At 36.7% G+C, this 20,819-nt stretch overlaps 1 protein-coding gene across 16 annotated transcripts in view; it reads right to left on the bottom strand.

The window, feature by feature from the left end:
• Positions 1–20,781, bottom strand: part of NSUN6 (NOP2/Sun RNA methyltransferase 6) — a 22,380-nt gene extending 1,599 nt beyond the window's left edge. The window contains exons 1-13 of one of the 16 annotated variants that reach the window (XM_077174352.1): positions 20,048–20,781; positions 19,431–19,492; positions 18,721–18,789; positions 17,006–17,161; positions 15,271–15,350; positions 14,438–14,547; positions 11,618–11,771; positions 10,098–10,179; positions 8,980–9,099; positions 5,902–6,046; positions 4,068–4,216; positions 3,136–3,261; positions 12–2,806 (exon numbers count right to left, since the gene is read on the bottom strand). In XM_077174352.1, coding sequence (XP_077030467.1) covers positions 2,798–2,806; positions 3,136–3,261; positions 4,068–4,216; positions 5,902–6,046; positions 8,980–9,099; positions 10,098–10,179; positions 11,618–11,771; positions 14,438–14,547; positions 15,271–15,350; positions 17,006–17,161; positions 18,721–18,789; positions 19,431–19,492; positions 20,048–20,162 — 1,377 coding nt within the window. In that variant the 5' untranslated portion in view covers positions 20,163–20,781 and the 3' untranslated portion in view covers positions 12–2,797. The other 15 variants (XM_077174289.1, XM_077174297.1, XM_077174330.1 and 12 more) reach the window with 15 other exon arrangements.
• Between the last annotated feature and the right edge of the window lie 38 nt (positions 20,782–20,819).

The following is a 20,819-nucleotide window of genomic DNA, read 5'->3' as shown; positions in this document are numbered from 1 at the left end:
AGTAACAAAGAAAAGCAAATTACTGCAGCTCTAAATGCCCTAAATGTATTCTGCTGAGCTACTGAACAATTAACATGGACAAGCTGTGCTTGTATCCTTCACACCAGAAGATCCAGAAGCAATGTGGCTTCTTTTCTTGCCTTCATCTGGCCAATATTATTCAAACATATATACAATATTAATACAAGATATTTACAAGTATTTTGAGGAGGTGGTGATGCCACTCGTCAACTTTATCTCTGTAGTTTAGAGCACTTTTTGAGGATAGGTGCACAGGTCTAAAAGAATTCCTTACTCCAAGGGCTGAAACATCCCAAGAAAGCTGTTACCACCAGCTAGCCAGTCTAAAGGGTTTAGGTTGCCACTTCTAAATGATTCAGCACTTCTGTGTACTGACTTAACAGCTATGAGTTAGTCAAAAACAGTGAGTCCTCAGCCCGTTACCAGTATCATCAGTAACAGCAGTAGAATTCCAGAGACAGCTAGGCTGGAAAAGACCTTGGAAATCATCAAGTCCAACCTATGACCTAACACCATCTTGTCAACTGTACCATGGCACCAACTGCAATCCAGTCTTCCCTTAAATACCCACAGGGATTGTGACTCCACCACCTCCTGGGCAGCCCATTCCAACACTCAGTCAATCACCCTTTCTGTGAAGAATTTCTTCCTGATATCCAACCTAAAAAGATGGGATTCTTCACAGTAAAAACTTCAATTGGAGAGACTAAAAGCCCCAGTCCAGAATATTTTACTGCCTGAAGAGGCATCATTTTTGGGAGATGATGCAGCAGAAAAATATAACTTTTGAGTTTTCTTCTCATGTAATAAGACTAACAGGTAAATGGGACTACTGTTACATGTGCATGTCTGTGAGGCAGAGAAAAAAAAGAAAGAATCAATTTCAAGAGATAACATTTGGCTTTAAAATCCTGGAGAGGAGAAGGACTTAAAAATCCCATCCTTCTTCTCAATATTTCTTGTGAATAGCCTTGACTGCTTCCTATTTAAAACCCTAATTCCTGGAAAAAGAATAATTCTTAGCTGGATTGTTCTTTCAATGCATTCAGTAAGGAGATGGAACAAAGTGTGCAAAAGCTGGCACTGCAATATCAAAAATAGATCTCCTTTGTCAATCTAGTCTAATGTAGTCCATAATGCAGCCTACAGCAGAGTGTTTTTTCAGCCATCACACTTTGCTAACACATGAGCTCACCCAGTCAGCACATGATGCCAGTTAGCTGTTTCACCACGTACTGCCTGCTGGAGAGCTGGGCAGCCAAGGGGCTGCACACTCATTCTCCCTTTCCCTCAGCAGCATTTCAGGGCTTTCCATTGAAAGGTAAAAGACAAACACAGGTGTCTACTGCAAATTGAGAGAAAAGTAACGTACAAAGGGAGACAAGGGTAGCGACTTGATGTAATGGAAGGAAGGAAGGAAAGGTGAAAGTCTAGGGAAAACAGTATTCCACAGGTTCGAGTAACTTGGTTAAAGGCAGACCAGTGTCTTCCTCTACCTTTTAATTTTTCCTTCCAGTTAAGTTACTGCATTTAAGTTGATCTACAGTATCTCCTGTGTAAACTCCTAAGAGGAAGTCTGCACAAAGGAGCAGCTGCCATGTGGTAACTTACACCTACAAGAACAACGCTTATGGCTCCATCTCCTGTTTTTTCCTTGCCCACATTACCCAATGTGCTTCCAGGATCTGCTGCCAAACTGAGAAAGTGGGAAACAGTGGACTGGATAAAAAAGGAGACATCCATTGAGACTAAAGAATATGGGAAATAAGTACATAAAGGAACATGAGGTAAGTAGACTGTAGACTCCTGTTTCATGTTCATTGGAAAATATCACCTTAGTTTACACTGGTAGGGAACTGGTTATAAGGTATTATAAATTATATGTGGGTAAACAATTCAATGTCATTTCGTTTAAAATATATTATACATAAAAGATTAATTTTTACAGATATGGCGTGTGTGTGTGAAAAACAGTGCTTTATTCAAGACTGATATTACTGGTGAGAGAAAGTTTATCCAGCAGGAATTAATCTTGCATTTGAATTAATAAGGCTTGTGTTTTGCTCTGCCATTCTACCCAGGTGGATTTTTCATGCAGTTAGGTTAAATGTATAATCTCAGTTGAAATGTCGGGAACTGAAAAATTCTTAGTGAATGGATGGTGAGAATACAGACAGAAGAACACACCATAAAAAGCTTTGATGAAGAGCTTCAGTTCTGTTAAATCTTTACCAGCCATCATATTAATTTCTCATTGTACAGCTATTGTATTTTTTTTAATTTCAGTTAAAGATTCATCTAAGCTTCTTAAGACAGGTACAAGTCATCACAGAATGTGTAAGCAAAACCAATATCAGAGTCAGACTTTTCCTCAAAGCCACGATGATAAACAACTACCACACCCAACTCCTCATCAAAGAGGAAGTGGGACACGCGATCTGATGACAAACCCCCCCTGAAGTACAACAAAAGGTAACAGATATTTCTCAATTGTATATACTGTAGCTAGTGTAGATAAAAACATTCTAGTATCTCCCTATATATTTTACCTCCTCCCAGACATCTTAATAGTAGGCACTGACTCCAAAAAAGACAAGGTACATTCTTAGGACACTGAGCCTGAAATAATTTCTTTCTCTCATTCCTTTTAAATAAATCAAAAATAGGTCCCATACATATAACATCCTCCTTCTTTGAAACAAAAATTTAGTTTCATTTATGTCCCATACATTATATGCAAGTCTTCAAGACTTCAGTGGCATTAATAAAAAAAACTTCACCTCTCCTGTGAATGTGCAAGAGAAGAGAATACAATATTAAAGAAATTAAAGAAATTGCAAGAGAAATTTTAACCTTTTCAACCTATCTTTTGTCCCTGTTGTGTTTTAAAATAATACAGAGTGGGAAAATACTTAATGATGCCTAAATAAAGCTCAATTAAGCACAAAAACAGATTTTAAAAAAGCCTCAGAAATCCTTCTGTTATTTCTATCCACAGCTTTTACAGCTGTCCAGGGTGAAAAAAAGATTTATTGATAGTAAATATACTGTGTAACTTTACAGTTCCAAACTAAGATCACTAGATTGTGAGAAGTATCCTGAAAATAGTATTACCTGTGGATGAAGCTGGAGGCATGGAAAAGTTTTCAGGGCCCAAGCAACTTGCTCCTCGTTTTCAGAAAGTGTAATTGTACATGTACTATATACTAAAACACCTCCTGGCTTCAGCAACTTCACTGCCTGCAGGCAGAAATAAACAATATTTCAGCTTATTTTTAAATTTCAAACTTTCATATTAAGCAACATTAACTAATAACCCATGCACCTAGAATATTAAAACTGAACACTTTTAATTAAACTTAAACTGTTAAGATAATAATTTTCTCAGGGAATACAGCAAAGGATAACATGGATTAGAAAGAGTCTTCTTTCCAAATAGGCATTATAACTCATGCAGTTTATTAATGTCATTGAGATGATTCACCTTGTAAGATTTGTTATTTGTGCAGCTCTGCATACCCTAGACAGATTAGATCTGTTTTCACCACCTGCTGCCAACCATGGATACACAAGACTTATGTCACTTATATTAGATGTCAACTATTTCCATGTATTTGGCATGGAAGCTGTATCTATGCTGCTTTTCAAGCTGTCATTCACTTTGAATATGTATCATTCAGATTTTGACAAGTTTCATCTTATCCTTCAGCATCAGCCCAAGCACACTCCTTAGCATGTTCCTAAGTCACCTGCTCTGTGACTTAGACCTTTGTAATTATTATAATGTAAAACTGATGAAACTGAGGGAATTAAAAAGAACACAAAGCTTTTTATTTATTATGGATTACACAGACCTTTACCATGCTGCAATCAATTGGCTTCACCTAGCAACAGATCTGGTGGAGCTGAGAGGTTAACAGGACCCTAAAACTTCCTGGCTGCTGAAAAAGTAGGGAAAATGAGGGACTGCTTTTTGGGTAAGTTTTATGCTACAAAAGCATTTGTGTTCAATTCAGCTTATCAATTACTCAATGTTTAACACATACCACAGTGAAAAGCTTGCGCTGTAGTGGCTGATATGAGGTCACTTCCTTTAAAGTTGAAGAATAAACCATGTTTGGTCTCTGTCCCATGCCACTGCATGGAGCATCAAGAAGAATTCGATCAAATGACTCTGGTAAGAATGGAGGTCCTTCTGTAAAAAGCAGTTAGTAATGTAAAATGGGCCTGTTTCCTTCCTTGAGGCTTCACTTTAGGTAAGGAGAAGCTGTTACTGCTTCCTTGACATAAAACATTTATGTGCTATAAACAGTGTCTGCAAAACTAGTCTCAGCTAGAGACAAGCTTCAGCTGGTGGTAGTTTTCATCTCCCAGAAAACTGAACAGTTTAAGTTCTGTGAGCTCAAAAATGATCCCACTAGGCAGTATTTTTTTAACCTTAATTTAGTAATTTGAAAATAACATGTAAAAATAATCAAAAAAGTTGAAATACAATTGGTCAAAAGTGCTGGATACAGAGTTGTGCATATAGGATGTAAAGAGCCACAGCTCAAAAGTGTGCAAACCTTTACTGAGACAAACCTGTAGTTAATCACTGAGACTGCCTTATAATAATTGGACTGTCTATGGAACTATTTCTTGTGATGTATGCATAGCTTTATAAAATAAAGCACTTCATAATAACATGAACTACTGCAAATTCTCATGGCAGAACAATTCAGTCAAAAAGGATTGTGAAGAGAACACTTTCTGACTATTACCTGGATGACAATATGTATCTTCCATATGTAGAGCCTATCCTTTAATCTGTACCCCAATGGCTCAACAGTCCAGAAAATTCTGTCTCCTTAGTGCTAGGGAGATTGGCTCAGCATCACCATGTACTACTGCTGCCAAACTTGTATTATCATCACACTACTGCTACCTAGCTTTTCCCTGACTACAAAATGAGTCTATCTGGTTTATCTACCTCTGATCCATTACTAAAATGTTCAAAATATGTAATGTGTTACTTGCAGGAATGTACAGAAAAGCCCTCACTATCTCTCAGTATTACAGCTTGCTCTTGTTAATCTCTGTAATTACTACTTGCCACCTACAATATTTGATGTTCATAAAAAGACTCTTAGGAAAGTACCTTTGTTCCTCCAAAGCAGGAATAACTGCAATGCATAGGGACAAAGAAGGTGAATTATGTAATCTGATTCCTACTTAGGCTAACCAGTGACTGAGATAAAATAGACTGAGAAAGAACAGCATACTTTGCACAACAAACTAAAAATAATCAAGGCAGCAGATACCATTTAAATCATTCCATCATGGGAACAGAACCAATATCATAACTGCATCACTTCAAAAAAGCAGATGAAATTACTTAAAATAATACACTGTGCTTGTATATAACTTTCCCTTGAACAGCTGAACAAACATCAATGAACTAAACCTTGCAGCACTCCTGGGAGTTAGGTATTAATAAACCCATTTTACTGATGAGGATTATGAGGCAGAGAAGTGAAGCAAGTCTGCAAAAATAATTTTTTTCTCAGACTAACTCATAAACTTCCCAGTATGTGGTTAAATGTGATCGTGAAAGAAGCTTTAAGGCTTCTTCAGTCTTTGATATTATCTGGGAAAGGAATGCATTTCCTTTGAGAATATTAGGTTGTGACACGGACAGATAATTTGACTTTCTATTTGCTTCATAGAGAAGCTGAAAATCACAAAAGAGTAGAAAATAAAAGTGCATTCACAGTGCTGAGGCAACTTTGGTATCTGCCAAGATTTCAAGGACTTTTAAACCTGTGACAGGTTTAATACTGTTTTTGCAAAACATTACTATTTTCTTTTAAAAGCTACTACTACCCAAATTGTTTATTTTACCTTGTTTATCCTCTCTCTTCTCTACTGAAAGGGCCTTTGTTCCATCATAGCAAAAGGCCTTAATGCAATTCAACTGCAGCAATTCAGCATTCTGCTTGATTTTCTTGATCTTGTTAGCTATCTTGTCCATGGCTATAACTTCACCCTGAAAAAAATCCCAAAGTTTTCATCACAAGCATAATGATTAAATGGATGTTTCTGATTTCCTTTCCCAATCCTGGGAAGTGTAATAAATAAAGCATAGTCTTCCCTACAGAACTATTTTATTCTTAAATCCACACTCCTGCAGTCCTTGTTCCCACGTGTTTTCCACAATAGCCACAATAGTCTGCAGCCATGCACATTCTGACTGCTTGGGACTGTCACTCTAAGGGATGCTGTAATATCTGACTTCTGGCAAGTGGTTTTGTTGTTTGTTTCTTTTTGTTTGTTTTGGACTGCTGAACTGGGCACTAAGATAAAAATTTAATCATTTGAATGAGGGTAGAATCCTCAAATACTTGGTAAAATAGGTCAACAGATTTTAAATTTGTATGGAGGGAGTAAGAAATATGATCACACTACAGTTCAGAGCTGAGGAAATGGGGCCCACAGCCATTGGTCTGACTTGGTCAAACTCATAACATATTGGAATACCTGCAGTAATTGTCACTCAAGTTACTTTGGGAAATGGCGTAAATACTAGAATAAGTTCAGAGGTCAGGGGAGGGAAATCACAATTACACAATTCCTATAGTATAAAATAAGATTTCTTTTTTCCTCCCCCAAAATAAATCAAAAAAGACACACAGCACTACCTGCAACATGAAATCTGGGAACACAAAGGAAAGTAAAAGTAGTATCAGTAAAATCCAGAATAGAACAACCCAACAACCAAAAACTTGTACTAGACTTGCTACAGCAAACACAATATGCTGAGAAAACAACAAGTTTTTTCTATTTGGTGATGGGTCTCTAAAGGCTTATAGAAGGGTAAAACAATTAAGTTTAAGAAGTAATAAAAAATCAGTAAAGATAAGCTGTTATCTGTATGTTGTGTTAGGCAATATGCAGAGCTAGGACTGAGAGGTAAGAATGGATTTAGGTTGTGTCAATGGTGTCCAGTCTTCAGCTGCTGTGAGCCAAAGCACCTCCTACTCATCCCCTAGCACCATTCAATTTATTGCACGTGTACTCTAGCACCTGACTGGGCTTCAAAGTTTCATCTCTTGCAAGAACAGTGGATTTGGTGCACATCTGTGCATACTGCAGGGATAAAGAGATAATAGAATCACAGAATGGTTTGGGTTGGAAGAGATCTTCAAGACCATCTAGTTCAACCCACCTACCATGGGCAGAGACACCTTCCAATAGACCAGGTTGCTCAGAGCCCCATCCAAGCTGGCCTTGAACACGTCCAGGGATGGGCTATTCACAGCTTCTCTGTTCTTTTCTCCAGAGAAAAGAACAAGCTGCTACACAACTCTTCTCCATTTGGCCCATGCCAGCCACTGCCAGAACAACTACTTATAAGTCATCTGAAAAAACAGCGGTCTAGACTGGGATGCAGATAATAATAAATTCTCAAGCTTTAAGTATTCTTGATTCTTATTTAAGAGCTCTTAATGTTACAGAGCAATCTTACATCTTGGTTATATTATTTAAAAACAATATAGTAATGTCAAAATTATATCACAAAAAAGTAAGAGTGATTTAAATATTCTGAAATGTTAGTGGTTTAATATGTTGTCTGTAAAAAATTAGTATGGAAAATCTGTGAATGGAATTTAAAATCCCCATTCTTAAAAAATAAGTGGTTTTTTTCCATACCTTTATCTTCCATATCTTAAATTAAAATTATATACTCAGAAAATGAAAATCAAGTGAGATAAATATTTAACATCTGAGTTCTTCATCTTTACCACATCAGCTGCAGGCAAGCACAATCAAAGCAGTTCTGCAAAGTTATACAAAATGTAGATACACAGATGGAAAAAAATATAGATGTAAATGAATCCATGACATAAATATATGATTTGCAGACTTCCTTTAGTTATCACAGTGAAATTTTCTACTGGATGCTTTAAATATATATAATGTCTAATGTCTGTCTAATGCATTATTAATGCCTTCCCATTGTTCCAAACTGATGGAAAAAACATTTCCACAGACAAACCATCACAGAACTGAATACAAGCCTTTTCTCAATACATTCATACCACTACACGCTATGCCTTCACATTTATGCACAGGCACCTGTCAAAGTACTGCATAATATAACTGCAAGACTTCTAAACAATCTGATATATTCTAATAAACCTATTTCAACAAAAATAATAAAGTCTTACAAAATTTTAGAGGCAATTGTACATGCTTTTCCCCTCTGCTCAAGAAGAGTAACCTGCATTTCTGTATTTCACTGTGCACATAACATTTCAACATATAGAGAGCTGTAATCCTGTATTTACATTCTTATTTTATTACATTCTCCTCTCCTTTGTCTTTTTCTACATATTTTTCGTTTCTTCTAATTTTTGTTGCTTTCTCATTAGACAGCTTTGGATTTTATGACATTCTGCCATAGAATGAGAAATTCAGACTGGAAATTCAGCCTAAAATCCTATCTCTATGCAGAATTGATAATTTTTACTGAGGAAAATCCTAATTGGATTAGAAATTTTTTAGTAAATTTTTGTAGAGAGTTGTGTGTTTCTTTGGCACATAGTTGTAACCCCTGATTTTTATGCATCTCAGTTTCATGAATCCAGTGTATTCTTGCATAACAATGCCTTGCATGTAAAAAATTCTATGATTAAAAATAATTCAATAACATTTTAAAAAGTGAAATTAGATATATTTCAACTATCAATCTGTAGCAAATAAGGTTTTAAAGCTGATGGTTAATACTTGATAAAGATTGTCTGTTGCCCATTTCAGTAACTGATGTGTAGAGAAATACATTGGTAAGTAAAATGTCAAAATATCAATTGTTTGCTGCTGTAAATTATCTGTGCATTCTAATAGTTAAGTGAAGAGAGCTATGCAAATAAACAGCGGTCAGACTTTCTTCCTTAGAAAATGCCAAATTACTTCTCTTACCTGATCATGCATTAGTGCTGCAAGATGGGTTGTTTTTCCTCCAGGTGCAGCACACATATCCAAAATTTTCTCTCCTGGTTGAGGGTTTAAAATATGGCTCACAACCACCGAAGGTAAATTCTATAATAAAAACAAATATGGGAGAATTCAAACTTTATACCCTGCATCAACTCCTTTATTAAGGAATGGCAAATGCATTTAAAAATATAATTCATTCAGCAGGGAAGATACCTATGATATTGCTCTCAGTTCTTTTGACAGAAAATGAATTGTTTGTATTATATATAACAGACAGTTTACATAAGAAGTCTCCAGTGGCTCATTTTTTATTTAAAGCTATGTCTGAGTATCTGACTGAAGTTTAAGAGCTCATGACTAAGGACACTACAGTGCTAAAAGTCCAACTAAAATAAGCTGATACTGGCACAGAGCAGAGCAGCTCTGTTTATTACAAATACTTTATATTAACCTGTTTACTGGAATATTTACTGTATTAACATACTGGTGAAGCTAAAGAACAGTAAGATCAAAACACAGAAGTCTAAGCTTGCTGAATTAAAGTAGCAAGAAGCTGAACTGTGCTATTAATTGTACAAACAGAACAGCTGCACTGAAGAGAAATAATGTGCAATAATTGTGCACAATACTGCACCTTAGACAATATGGAAATACTTTCTTCTCAGTTCAACACAAAGGTATAAAAACCTTTTAAATTTGTCTTTAGTACTTAAATAACAGCTTCAAATCAACCTAATATTTGGAGAATTTCCTGATTATCTACAGAATTATGTACCTTGAAAGGTGCTCATATTGCAGGGTTCATAGGCAAATTCCAAAAACTAATAGCTCTATGCAGAGTATCTGCAAGAGGAATTTCTATGTTTTTAAGTCAATATCTCTTATGTTGCTTTGAAATCCCTTATCATAGCTCAGACACAGTATGATTAAACCACCTACATGTAGATACTGACTTCATTTTAAATGCTTTGTGTTCCTCAAATCAAATGACTGAATTAGGTACTACAATGAACAAGGAATGTAGAAACTATGAATGTGTGCTAAGAGAATATTCATTATTCTGTAAATAGTACAGACATTTGGTTTTGGAACAAACATACCTGTAAAAACAAATGACTAGGAAGCACATTGTCAAATGAAGGACTAAGGTAGACTGGCTCTATCATTCTTACGCCCAGCCCCCTGAAAAGTGTGAAAAAATTTCAAATACTCAGTTTTATACATTTTAACAGTAGTCAATTAAAACCATCATGGTTACAAATAGCAACTTGACACAACAATCTTACAAGAATGAAAGAACAACCAAGAAAAATTATTTTAGAAAAATTCTCTGGAATAACATCATCAAAGTTGAGTAAATCATGGCAAAAAATGCATTACATGATAAGTTGGAATTATCTGTAAAAATGCATAAAGCAAATTTCTGGTTCTGTACACAGGATAAACCAAGATGTAATCCAAGCCTTGATACTGTAAAGAAATGCATAAAACTGGACCTAAATACCTTAACTTCAATCCATAACTGCTTTTGGCTAGCCATGTGTACCCAATAGGGCAGTGGCATGTGATTTCCTAGTTAGATTTATCTCCATTTCCTAAATTCCAGAGGTTTCAGTCAAATTATTACAGAAATCCTGTATGAAAAGCCTTGCAGGAACATTGATTTGCCTGAAAAGCTATGGTTTGAAACCAGAACTCACCTAGAAGTTTTAAATATGGACGAAATTCTGATGCAGATATAATTGTTAAACGAATGTACCAGGAAATGGATAACAATAGAGCCATGAAAAAGCAACACCAAGTCTACAAACAAAAGTACTAAAGAGACAGAGTATTATTTTGCCTATGTACTGCACAGTCCAATGAGAAGGAAGGATACAAGAAAGGAAACTTGCAGACAACAGGTTTAGTGTTACCTACTGCTGTTCCATGTCACCAACTCAACAGCTGCATCCTACCACTATTTTTATTGTATTTAAGCTCTCATAAATCGGAAATTCTCTGGCAATGTACTTTTTTTCACTAGAACTTTAGTAGTTTGTTCTCAGGAAGTAAAGTCTTGGTCATTAATTTGACATCCATAGTCTTTTACATGTATTTTAAGTAACACGAGAGGAATAAACCATATCCTTCATCAACAAAATAGAAGAACAAGTAATCTTGAAATAGGTAACTACTTTGGCAAATTTTAGTAATTTTTTTGACCTTATGTTTTGTCCTTTGTCCCACCAAAAAAAAAAAATTCCCTACAGATATTTTTAAAAGATGGAGAAATTGATAAGGCTTCACTTTTGTTCCATCCAAAGAAGGAAGTAGTACTACACAATTCACCAAAATGCAATTTTGCCAGAGTGGGAACATTTGTCAACTCTGTTTGATATTACTGAACTGAATAAACATTAATTATTAAAGACCCCACTTATTTCCTCCTACCTTGCAAGTAAATTGGTATCTGAATCCCAATATGAAACTAACGGCTTCCCAAAAAATACTGGAAATCCCAACATGCAAAGCTATTTTGTGACTTCACATAGGGTACAAAATAATTCAAAGTGTTTTCCCATTTTCTTCCTTCCCTTTGCAAATTTTTACATGTAGATTGCAATTACTATGGACTTACTTCAGTTGGCCATTTGAACTGAAGATTTCACTGCGGCTGAGTTCTGAAATTCCATTTCCAAGGAAAACTTTAACTCCATCGAATTCTTTGGCTCCTCTTTTGCATTTCCCTTCAATATCTGAATACACTGAAACCAGATCTCCAGCTTTCACAACTGCACAAAGAAAAAATGGAAAGCTTGAATTCATTAAGGCATTTAACAAAACAGTAGTGACCAAGTCACTTAGGATTTTCAGCAGACTGTTTACTTCAACTCTTCTCTCATACCAAACTTCCCATTTTTTAAATGTAATGAGAGAAGATCAACTGATATAAAGCTTTAAAGTTTTACACAGTGAATGACAGCTACCAAAAGACTGGAGGTACTGAGAGACACCAAGCTGCAAGTCAGGCACTGTGTCTTGTTTTCTAAGAGGCTACACAAACCTGCACTTTATTTATTTTATCAAGGCAAGGTCACCCATAAGTTTTAAGCACACCTTCTAGATCCAGTCCTCCATGTTTGCTCCAAGCACACAAGTACATGAAACAACACTGCTCACCCTTACTGAACAAAGGCAGGAGTGCTAAATTTATCTAATGACCTCTCAACAGCCACCTAGAACATAGCTATAACTGCTTTTTCTCTAACTACTTATTGCTTTAACACAAGTGATTATATATTCTTGTTCTGGTCTGGCTCTCTTCCCTTTAGGTGAACTGCTGTTCTCAAAAATCCTCTTAGAGAGTTTTGTATCTCCAATTAAAACAGACCAGATCAGTAAAGTGTGTAAATACCAAACTCTAGAAGTGTAAGCCTACAGACTTAACAAACTTTCTGAGTTAGAAAAATAAAATAGAAAAGGGATGGTTTAGGTGACTTTACATAATAGTGAACAAGTGCTATGTGTTGACTGGATGAAAAATATGCTTAAAAATAAAGGCCTCTTCTGATAGCAATAAAAAGAAAAAATCCAAAACTGCACTTCTGAGGTGACTGACAGGCTGCAGGAACAAGAAGATATAACAAGACTAATGGCAGTTCAGCTTCCCAAGAATTCTTGGAATTGTACTATAGAATCCTTTTTCCCATTATCAGGTGGCCTTCTGATTATGCCCAAATGCCATGAAATTCTTAAATTGTAGTATTTGTTGCATAGCAATTGAAAAATTATTTTTTACACTACTTATTTTCACACAATGTGACACAAAACATTGTGATTGCTCAGTATTAATGTCTGCTTAAACTTCACTGAACAAAAACCTGCAGCAATTTAACTCTTCCATCAAGCATATGTCAATGTTTTTTGCAGTATTCAAACATAAATTATTTTATTTCACTCTCTGCTATCATCCTTTCAAAATACACTAGTCCTGCAGAGGGTTCTTAAGTTTTCTGTAGATTATAGTAGCATTCCATAAACATAAAGGTTAAAGTGTGATAAGTTAAATTAAGCTCAAAGCCCCCTGATCATTAGTTTACCCTCATTTGGATGGCAAGTTCAGTGATTAAATATGTGTTCTTGCTGGACTATTTTTTTCCCTAGTTAGACCATCTGTACTTAATACAGCTTTATTATATTTGGCATCAAGTGGGTAGTGTGCCCTTTTATTTTATTTTCTTATCTGCAATTCCCCTGAAGTGTTCCACAAGTTTTATAGTATCTTTATTTTCTTTGAATTGATGTTACATGCATAATTACATGTGGCAATTATGATAAATCACTAGCTGACTCAAAGAAGGATTTGAATATTTATGGGGTTGTGTAAATAAGCAGTTCCAACAACTGCTATGCCAATATACTTATTTCATTTTCAAGCCCTAGATTGAAAAACATTCCTGTTCAGTGAATTGGACTTAAGCACATGCTTAAAACTTCTTGAAGGTTTTTTCCTGAAAGGAAATGAAGTGACTTGATAAATGCTTTTCTGACTAATTTTGTTTAATAATAAGAATCAAGATGATCACTAGATCTCATCACAATAGACTAATAAGGTGAATCATCCAAAATTATACTGATTTTACATAAAGTTAATTTGACATTTAAAGAACAAAAATAGGTTGCTGAACAAAAAGCATGCATATGTAGACTTTTTTTATCCTGTCTCACAGGCATTGATGCATAATTTCCATTTCTTAAGAATCTGACATAAAAACTGACATAAATTTCTTCTCATCAATGAAAAAGAGATTTTTACTACATCCCTCTTACATAAACAAATGACTTGCCAATGCATTAAAAAAAGAAAATCTGGGTTTTTTTGATTTGTAACTTAAAATCTAACAGAACCATGAAGGTAAGTGGCTTTATGACTGAGTGAAGAAATAAATAACCTGTATCTATTAAATAATCCAGATACACCTAGTCACCATCCGGATGTGGTATCCCATTTTTTTTAAGCAGCCAACTTTTGTAAGTTTATTCAATTTAACATCCATATTAAAAGTTACAGTATTCAGTAGTAAAAAAACATTCTTAAAAAACAGGTTTTACTTTGAAAATTCTCTTTAAAAATATTTTGAAATGAAAAATAAGAAAATGAAATCCTTGAGAACTAATACTTCAGCTATGAATTATATGAAAAAAGGAATTTAAAACAGGCCAGGCCAGTGAGAAATGATTACATATAACTTACTATATGTAAAATGAAAAATAGTGAAAATATTAAAAAAAAAACCAGAAAAACTTTAAAAAGTCTCATTACCATAAACCACAACTGTAAGATTAATTTCATCTGAGAACAGAAAACAGTTTTGCATCACTATTTATCAATTTTTCAATGGTGACACTTTTTCTGCCATTTTTACAACTTAGATGGGTGTATTTAGAGAACTCTTACATCTTGAGGTGGATACAATTCCAGGGACATAAACGTGTGCTCCTCGAAGTACTGCATATCCACACTGGGCTCCAACTATGACTTCAGATGCATGTTTTTTTAAATCTCGCCTAGAAATACAAGATACAGTTGAGTAAAAAAGAAAAGTATACTGAAAAAAAGCTAAATACTCCCCAAGTAAGCTCTAGTTCATAAATATGCATTTTGTCAGATCTAATAAAGAAAAACTGGTTAACTATCATGTATTACATTTAAAATATTTGTTTTACTTCTAGAGAAATCAAAGGAAAGAGTCAAGCAGGAAACCAGTCCTCAAAATAATGCAGATTCTGGCACATTCTGCCACTATATGAACCTGACACAGAACACAAGTAAATCACAAGTAAATTATACTGGGATTGAGAAACAGTCCTCTATTCTTTCCTATGCCAGATGATTGTAATGTGACTTTGTGTTTAACAACTGCTGAGTAACTCTTGATTCCACTTGATTTCTTCCAGTGGAAGAAAACCTTGCCCGTACTTAGCCATAGTTCCTTATTCCAGTGCAAATTTTGGCTCTTCTATCTGCCACCTACCTGGCTTTCCAGGGAGGATGCATACATGTCACTAAAACATTAGTCTTATAAATAAGGAGATAAAGCTTTATGTTTTCTTTCACTTTTTAAGAGTAAAACTCTGACCTGGTTAGTGTATGGACTGTCCACCAGGTCTTAATACAAATGAAGTTGTGCCTCAGTTATAGAGAGTTAGTTATAACAACTGTTTAACAAGAAATCTGTAAGAAAATTGTATTACACAACATTTTAAGGCTAAAGACTGAAAATTACAAACCTGGGTCCAATGACAGGAATTAGTAAAATGTCCTGAAGTTTTGGGTGCTCGAGAACTGGAACACATAGTCCTTTAAATTGCTGTTTCATTAAAAAATATAATTAGTAAGCACTAGTAATAAACTTAATATTTCCATACTTACTTAAACTGAAAACCATTTTTCCATCCATAATTTCTAGGTGTAGAGCACAAAACACAAAAGTAGTGAAAACAGTTAAAAGCAGCTGGGAAATAGTATGCAAGGGGCATTATATATTAAAAGTACTGGTGCAAAAGACTAAACATTCCACAAATTCAGAAATAACAAGACCACAGAGAGACTGACTGAGAACTGACTTCAGGGAGTGGGAGAGTGCTCTGACACTCATAACTTTATCACTGGTCTTTGCTTTCTTCAGGAAGAAGGCTGAGTTTTTGTCAGAACACAGAACACACAGTGACACCACCTTAGAAGCTCGGGTATATTCTGTGTTAACTCTTAGCTGTTATTAGTTATAAGCCACTGTCTAACTCTACTCATGTATTGCTTGTCTTACTTAATAGGCCAGGCTGGCAATAATTTTCATTTTTCTTGTCAGTCCAAGTTTGGGCACTGATAGCTGAGTTATGTATTTAGCTGAAAAAAAATGCCATTTTATAGAGTTTCCAGGATTTAAACAAAATTATGTCTTCTCATCTGAGCCTTCTGGAATATAATCTTCAAGCATGTAAAACCATAAATCAGTTTTAACCAAAAATAAGTATTTTCTCTTAAAAAAGGAAACAATCCATGATCATACTTCTGTTCAAAAGTGTCATGTGGTTTCCTTTTCTACCATGTAATCACACTTTAAAATACAAGAAGTTTGTGAAAAGCTGGTATTAAATCAGTTTTCAGCAAAGCTTTTTGCCTTGAAACAAAATATAACCCTGCAATATCCATTTCCAGACTTCTACAATCAAACTAAAATTAGCAAAACTCATTACCATCCCAGCCAGCAGAACACTGTCAACTGCCTCTGCATCACAGAAATGTCTTGGCTCCTGTCATGCAAAAGCTCCCTGTACACCCACTAGCATTAATAATCTACTTAAAGAACCAGATCTTTTTAGACAGAGTGAAGATCTAGGACACAATTTCAAAACAATATATTTCTTGAATATAATGGTTTACATATCATCAGATAAATAAATGCTTAATTAAGATAAGTAAAAATAAAAAAAAAAATATATAGGGATTAAAAACAGGTTTTAAAAAAGAAAATACAGTGGCTGCAGAGCATCACCGTGGCTCCAGTTTCCAAAACAAACCAATTTTTTCACTTTCCTGAACAGTTTCTCCAATGATATCTAGATATACAGGCATTCTCCTTTAGTCTTAAACAAAAGTGTTCTAAGCATGCTGAAGACAGCACACTGAGCTTCCCTTTTTATCTGTCATCTTCTCTTACAGATTTATGACACCTTTACATTATTTATTCCATCCTATTGAGGGTTTGGATCTGCCATACAAAAAAGAGTTGGATGTCTTTTCCCTCTGTTATTGCCTTTCTTGGAGGGATGAGATGAGGGATACTGGTACACAATAAATTTTCATTTAATGTTTAATGCTGGCAGGAAATGAGTGTGATTGTATAATGTTAATACCACTGGATGCACTGAGGTAAGGTAGAGTTTCCAGTAATGAAAAGGTCTCATGTTCAGATGAAAGATGAAAGACCCTGCTATTCTGCTGAAACAAAGAAATTGCACAAACCTTCTGGATCTCTTCAAACAGCAATTTTTTCACATGTTTCACTGAGGCCAAGTGGGTATTTACTCTTACAGTTGTAAAAGCTGGTGGATGAGATAGATGACTTAGGAGAGACTGGTATTTTTTCTCTGCCTCCTGTGTACCTAAAGCAGTGATAAGCTGAAAGTGAAAGAAGAGATTTTATATTAAGAGATTCACACAGACACCTCTTGCTCAATGCAAAGGAACCCCACTGAATAAACATTCCATAGAAATTGAGGGATATGGTTATGTGGTGTGCAATAGTGACAAATGTCTATGTCTGGAAGCCTAATTCCACTGGAAGCCTCATAAATTTCCTGAAAAATACTTATTGGAAAAACAGCTGTATCAGCAAAATCGCTGCATTTTGCAACAAGTATCAAAGCAACTGCTAGAGAGCTCTGCTATTGTACGTAGACCAGCCCTAAGGAAATGGAAAACTAAATTAAAATCTATGAATCAGTAACTTTGATACTGAAAAGTATGTACATTAAAAACCAAATTTTTTATCCTTGGCATTAGGAATTAGTAAGATTGTTTGTAGTATTCTACACTGGGGTAAGGGAGTATTTCTTGTCAGTATTATGTGGTGAATATGTGATTAATTATCTATGATCCACTCTCCAGTGGGATCCAAAACTGAATTCTATGATTTATACTCAATTTAATTTAAATATTTGTATGCTACTTTGAGCCAACGGGCATAAACACTAATTTTCTATTTTAAATATAGAAATATTTTATATAAAAACCACTGTGTTTAATGTGAAGACAATATTTTATTGTAAGGTATTAAAGTTACAGAAAAATTTCTTATTTTGTGATGGTTAGGGGTAACTATGTCACATACCTCATTATTTCTGAACACTTTGGTGAGATACTCTTCAACTTCATATTGGAAAACGATTTTAGGGAAAAAGGACATCTTTAGTTTTTAAAATCCGCTGGCAAGAAACTGAAATAAGCAAAGTTATTTTCTTTGTGATCCTTACATTCCGTAAGTTTATAAATTTAGCATAAGATATAGCCACAAACTAAGTTGTTGGTTCTGATTCTTCCTATTTCAACAATGCAATTTTATTGCACTCAAATTCCCAAATATTGGTCAGGATATGACTCTAACATTACTCTCAATTACAAAAATTCTACTGATCCTTAAAATAAATCTTCAAGCTATCTGGTGAAAAATATACATTGATAAAAGGTACAGGAAATTTCAAGATGTAGCTTTAATTCCTCTTGAAAGGTCCAGCTATAAAGTCTTATTGTAGCTCAGTCCTGACAGAGATTTTACTCTTTAACGTTTTAGTCTGTAGGTAATAAAATACAGTTATCTTTCCAGTGGTATCCTGCCCACCCCTCAAAAAATATGAAAAATTATATACACTTCAGCCTGAAATGAGACTACCTAAACATTTAAATTTGCTTACAACAGCTTAAATGGAGGGAAAGAGAGAACATCACTTTAGGTTTATTCCATTCATAATAAGGAATTCTGACTATTGAAATACATTTTCATTGCACTAAATATACTTAGAGAAGAGAGATCAGAATGTTTGGTATTCATTTTATTTGAATAAGAGATTATTTGTCTCTTTTATCATACAAAACGCCTCAAGAATATTTTTTTTATTTTTAATATTTCTGATTTAATTCAAATCTTTATGATAAAAGAATGAGACCTTATGTAGACTTACTTTTGAGACCAGACAATGGCAAAGTTTCATGGGTAGGAATTTCAAAGCCTTATTCGGCAACATTAGCAGCTATTGAGAGAAAGAAACTGTAATTGAATTAGCTTCTTTTTAAAGTCCAACAAAATGCCAAGAATTTTCCCTGCTATTGCCACAAAAACTAATAGTAGTACAATAGTACTACAACCTAACAGTTGATACAACTGAAATCACCAAAGCTCAGATTTAACATTTCAGAAAACGTGACATATCATGTGTCTTTTGTCCTAGAACACCTACATTACACAAAAAACCCCAAAAATTAAAAAACAAAAAACCAACCAAATAAATAAACAAACAAAAAAAACTAAAAACCCCAAACAAACCAACCACAAAAAGCTCCCCATATGGCCCACATTTGGAAAGGTTTTTCTTCAGAAGCATAATAAACCAGCCCTTAAAAAAATTCCATTCTAAATCTTTTAAAGAATTGGAATCCTGAAAATAATTAAGCAGACATGTAGAAATGTGGTGTTTATAAGCGCTATGTGTGACTTCAATATTTACATTACAAAGGCGCTCTTGCAGGCTGGGGAACATAGCTGAGAAGGGACAGGAGGTGCTTTTTAGTTCAAATCCAGCAGGAAGGCAGGCTGAGGAGGGAGACTGCCTAGTGCCCCGTCAAGTACAAGAGTCAGACTTCAAACGTTCAGCAGGAGGCAGGCTCGTAGTACCTGAGGTTTTTTTCTCCAGACCTGCTGTGCCGTACACTTTGTCCCAGAAAAGGTATGACGGGCTTTGGAAGAAATAATTTTTACTTGTTTTTTCACAGATTTTTATGTGCCTCTGTGGGGAACTGCAGCAGGGAACGCGATGCCGGACCAGAGCTGTGATCCAGCTACGCACATGAACGCTACCAGCAGTCACACGCAGCCAGCACCAGAGATACCGAGCAAGATTTTCAAACCTCCCTGCCCACCCTTTGCCACACGAGGAAAACGACAGTAGGGTCGTTGTGGCAGGGAGCGGAATATGGTGTTCCCTCCTTTATTCCCTCGCCCGCCCGCTACTGAAAACATCAGGGAGCGGGGAGGAGCAGCCCCTCAGGCCCTGCGCCTCAGCCGAGGTACCCGGCAGGCGGCCGCACCCCGGCGGGACGCGCCACCGCCTTCGTCCCGCTGGACCCCGAGGCACACACAGGCCCGGGCCGGACCCGAGCCGCAACGAGAAGGGCGGAACACGGAGGTGCCGGAGGGCGCTCAGCCCCGGACCCACCGCCCGACACACACCCACCACCCGACACACACACCTACAGCCCGACACACACACCTACAGCCCGACACACACCTACCGCCCGGGCCGCCGGGCCCGCCTCCTCCGGGTGCAGCCGGAAGTGCCGCTGCCGGTGTCACCATGGGAGCCGGGCACGCCGCGGCAGCCCCTGTGCTCCCACCGCACCTCGGCATGGGGAAGGTGGCAGCAGAGCCCCTGGGCCAACGAGCTTATCGGACAAGACATTGCTTGCTGACACCGCCCTTTTGCCCTTTTTTTTTTTTTTTTTGATTGGTTGGTTGTCGGTTTTTTTTGTTTTCTGAAATTCTGCCGAGTGTAACAGGCTTTGTACTTCCACCGCTTCTGCACCTAAGTGCTCGCAGGCTCCCTCGCTAGGGCGGAGCCCGGTTCGTGCTCATTTCCCGACCCTCCCTAAGGTGCTGCTTGGGAGGAAACCCGGGTGGGCACCACGAAAAAGCTCAGTAGAGGAACCTGCAGCACAGCCCTGAAAGCGAATCCGCTGCTTTCACAAGTTTTACTGTACACGGGAGCACTGCCTGCCCTGAAACCCTCAACCATTCCCAAGGGCAGAGGCCGTGGCCCGGCCACAGCACCGCCGGGCTAAAGGACACGACACAAGGCCGGCCAAGGCACGCTGCCAGAGCCTCCCCACGCCGGCGGGGGCCTAGCGCTCCTCGCAGTATTCGTCGCTTGCGGGGCGGATCCGTCCTCCCGAGCGTGCCGACCGCAGACCGCTCGGCTTTCCACCAGCTCCGGTGGAAAACTCGCGCCTGTCCCCTCTGACACCCTCTGCCGCCGCCGCCATGACGCCGCAGTGACGCGCGCGGGCC

The sequence above is a fragment of the Agelaius phoeniceus genome, chromosome 1 (assembly GCF_051311805.1).
Source record: "Agelaius phoeniceus isolate bAgePho1 chromosome 1, bAgePho1.hap1, whole genome shotgun sequence".
Lineage (NCBI taxonomy): Eukaryota > Metazoa > Chordata > Aves > Passeriformes > Icteridae > Agelaius > Agelaius phoeniceus.
Note: the sequence above shows the minus strand (reverse complement) of the source record. Positions and strands in the feature narration are given on the sequence as shown.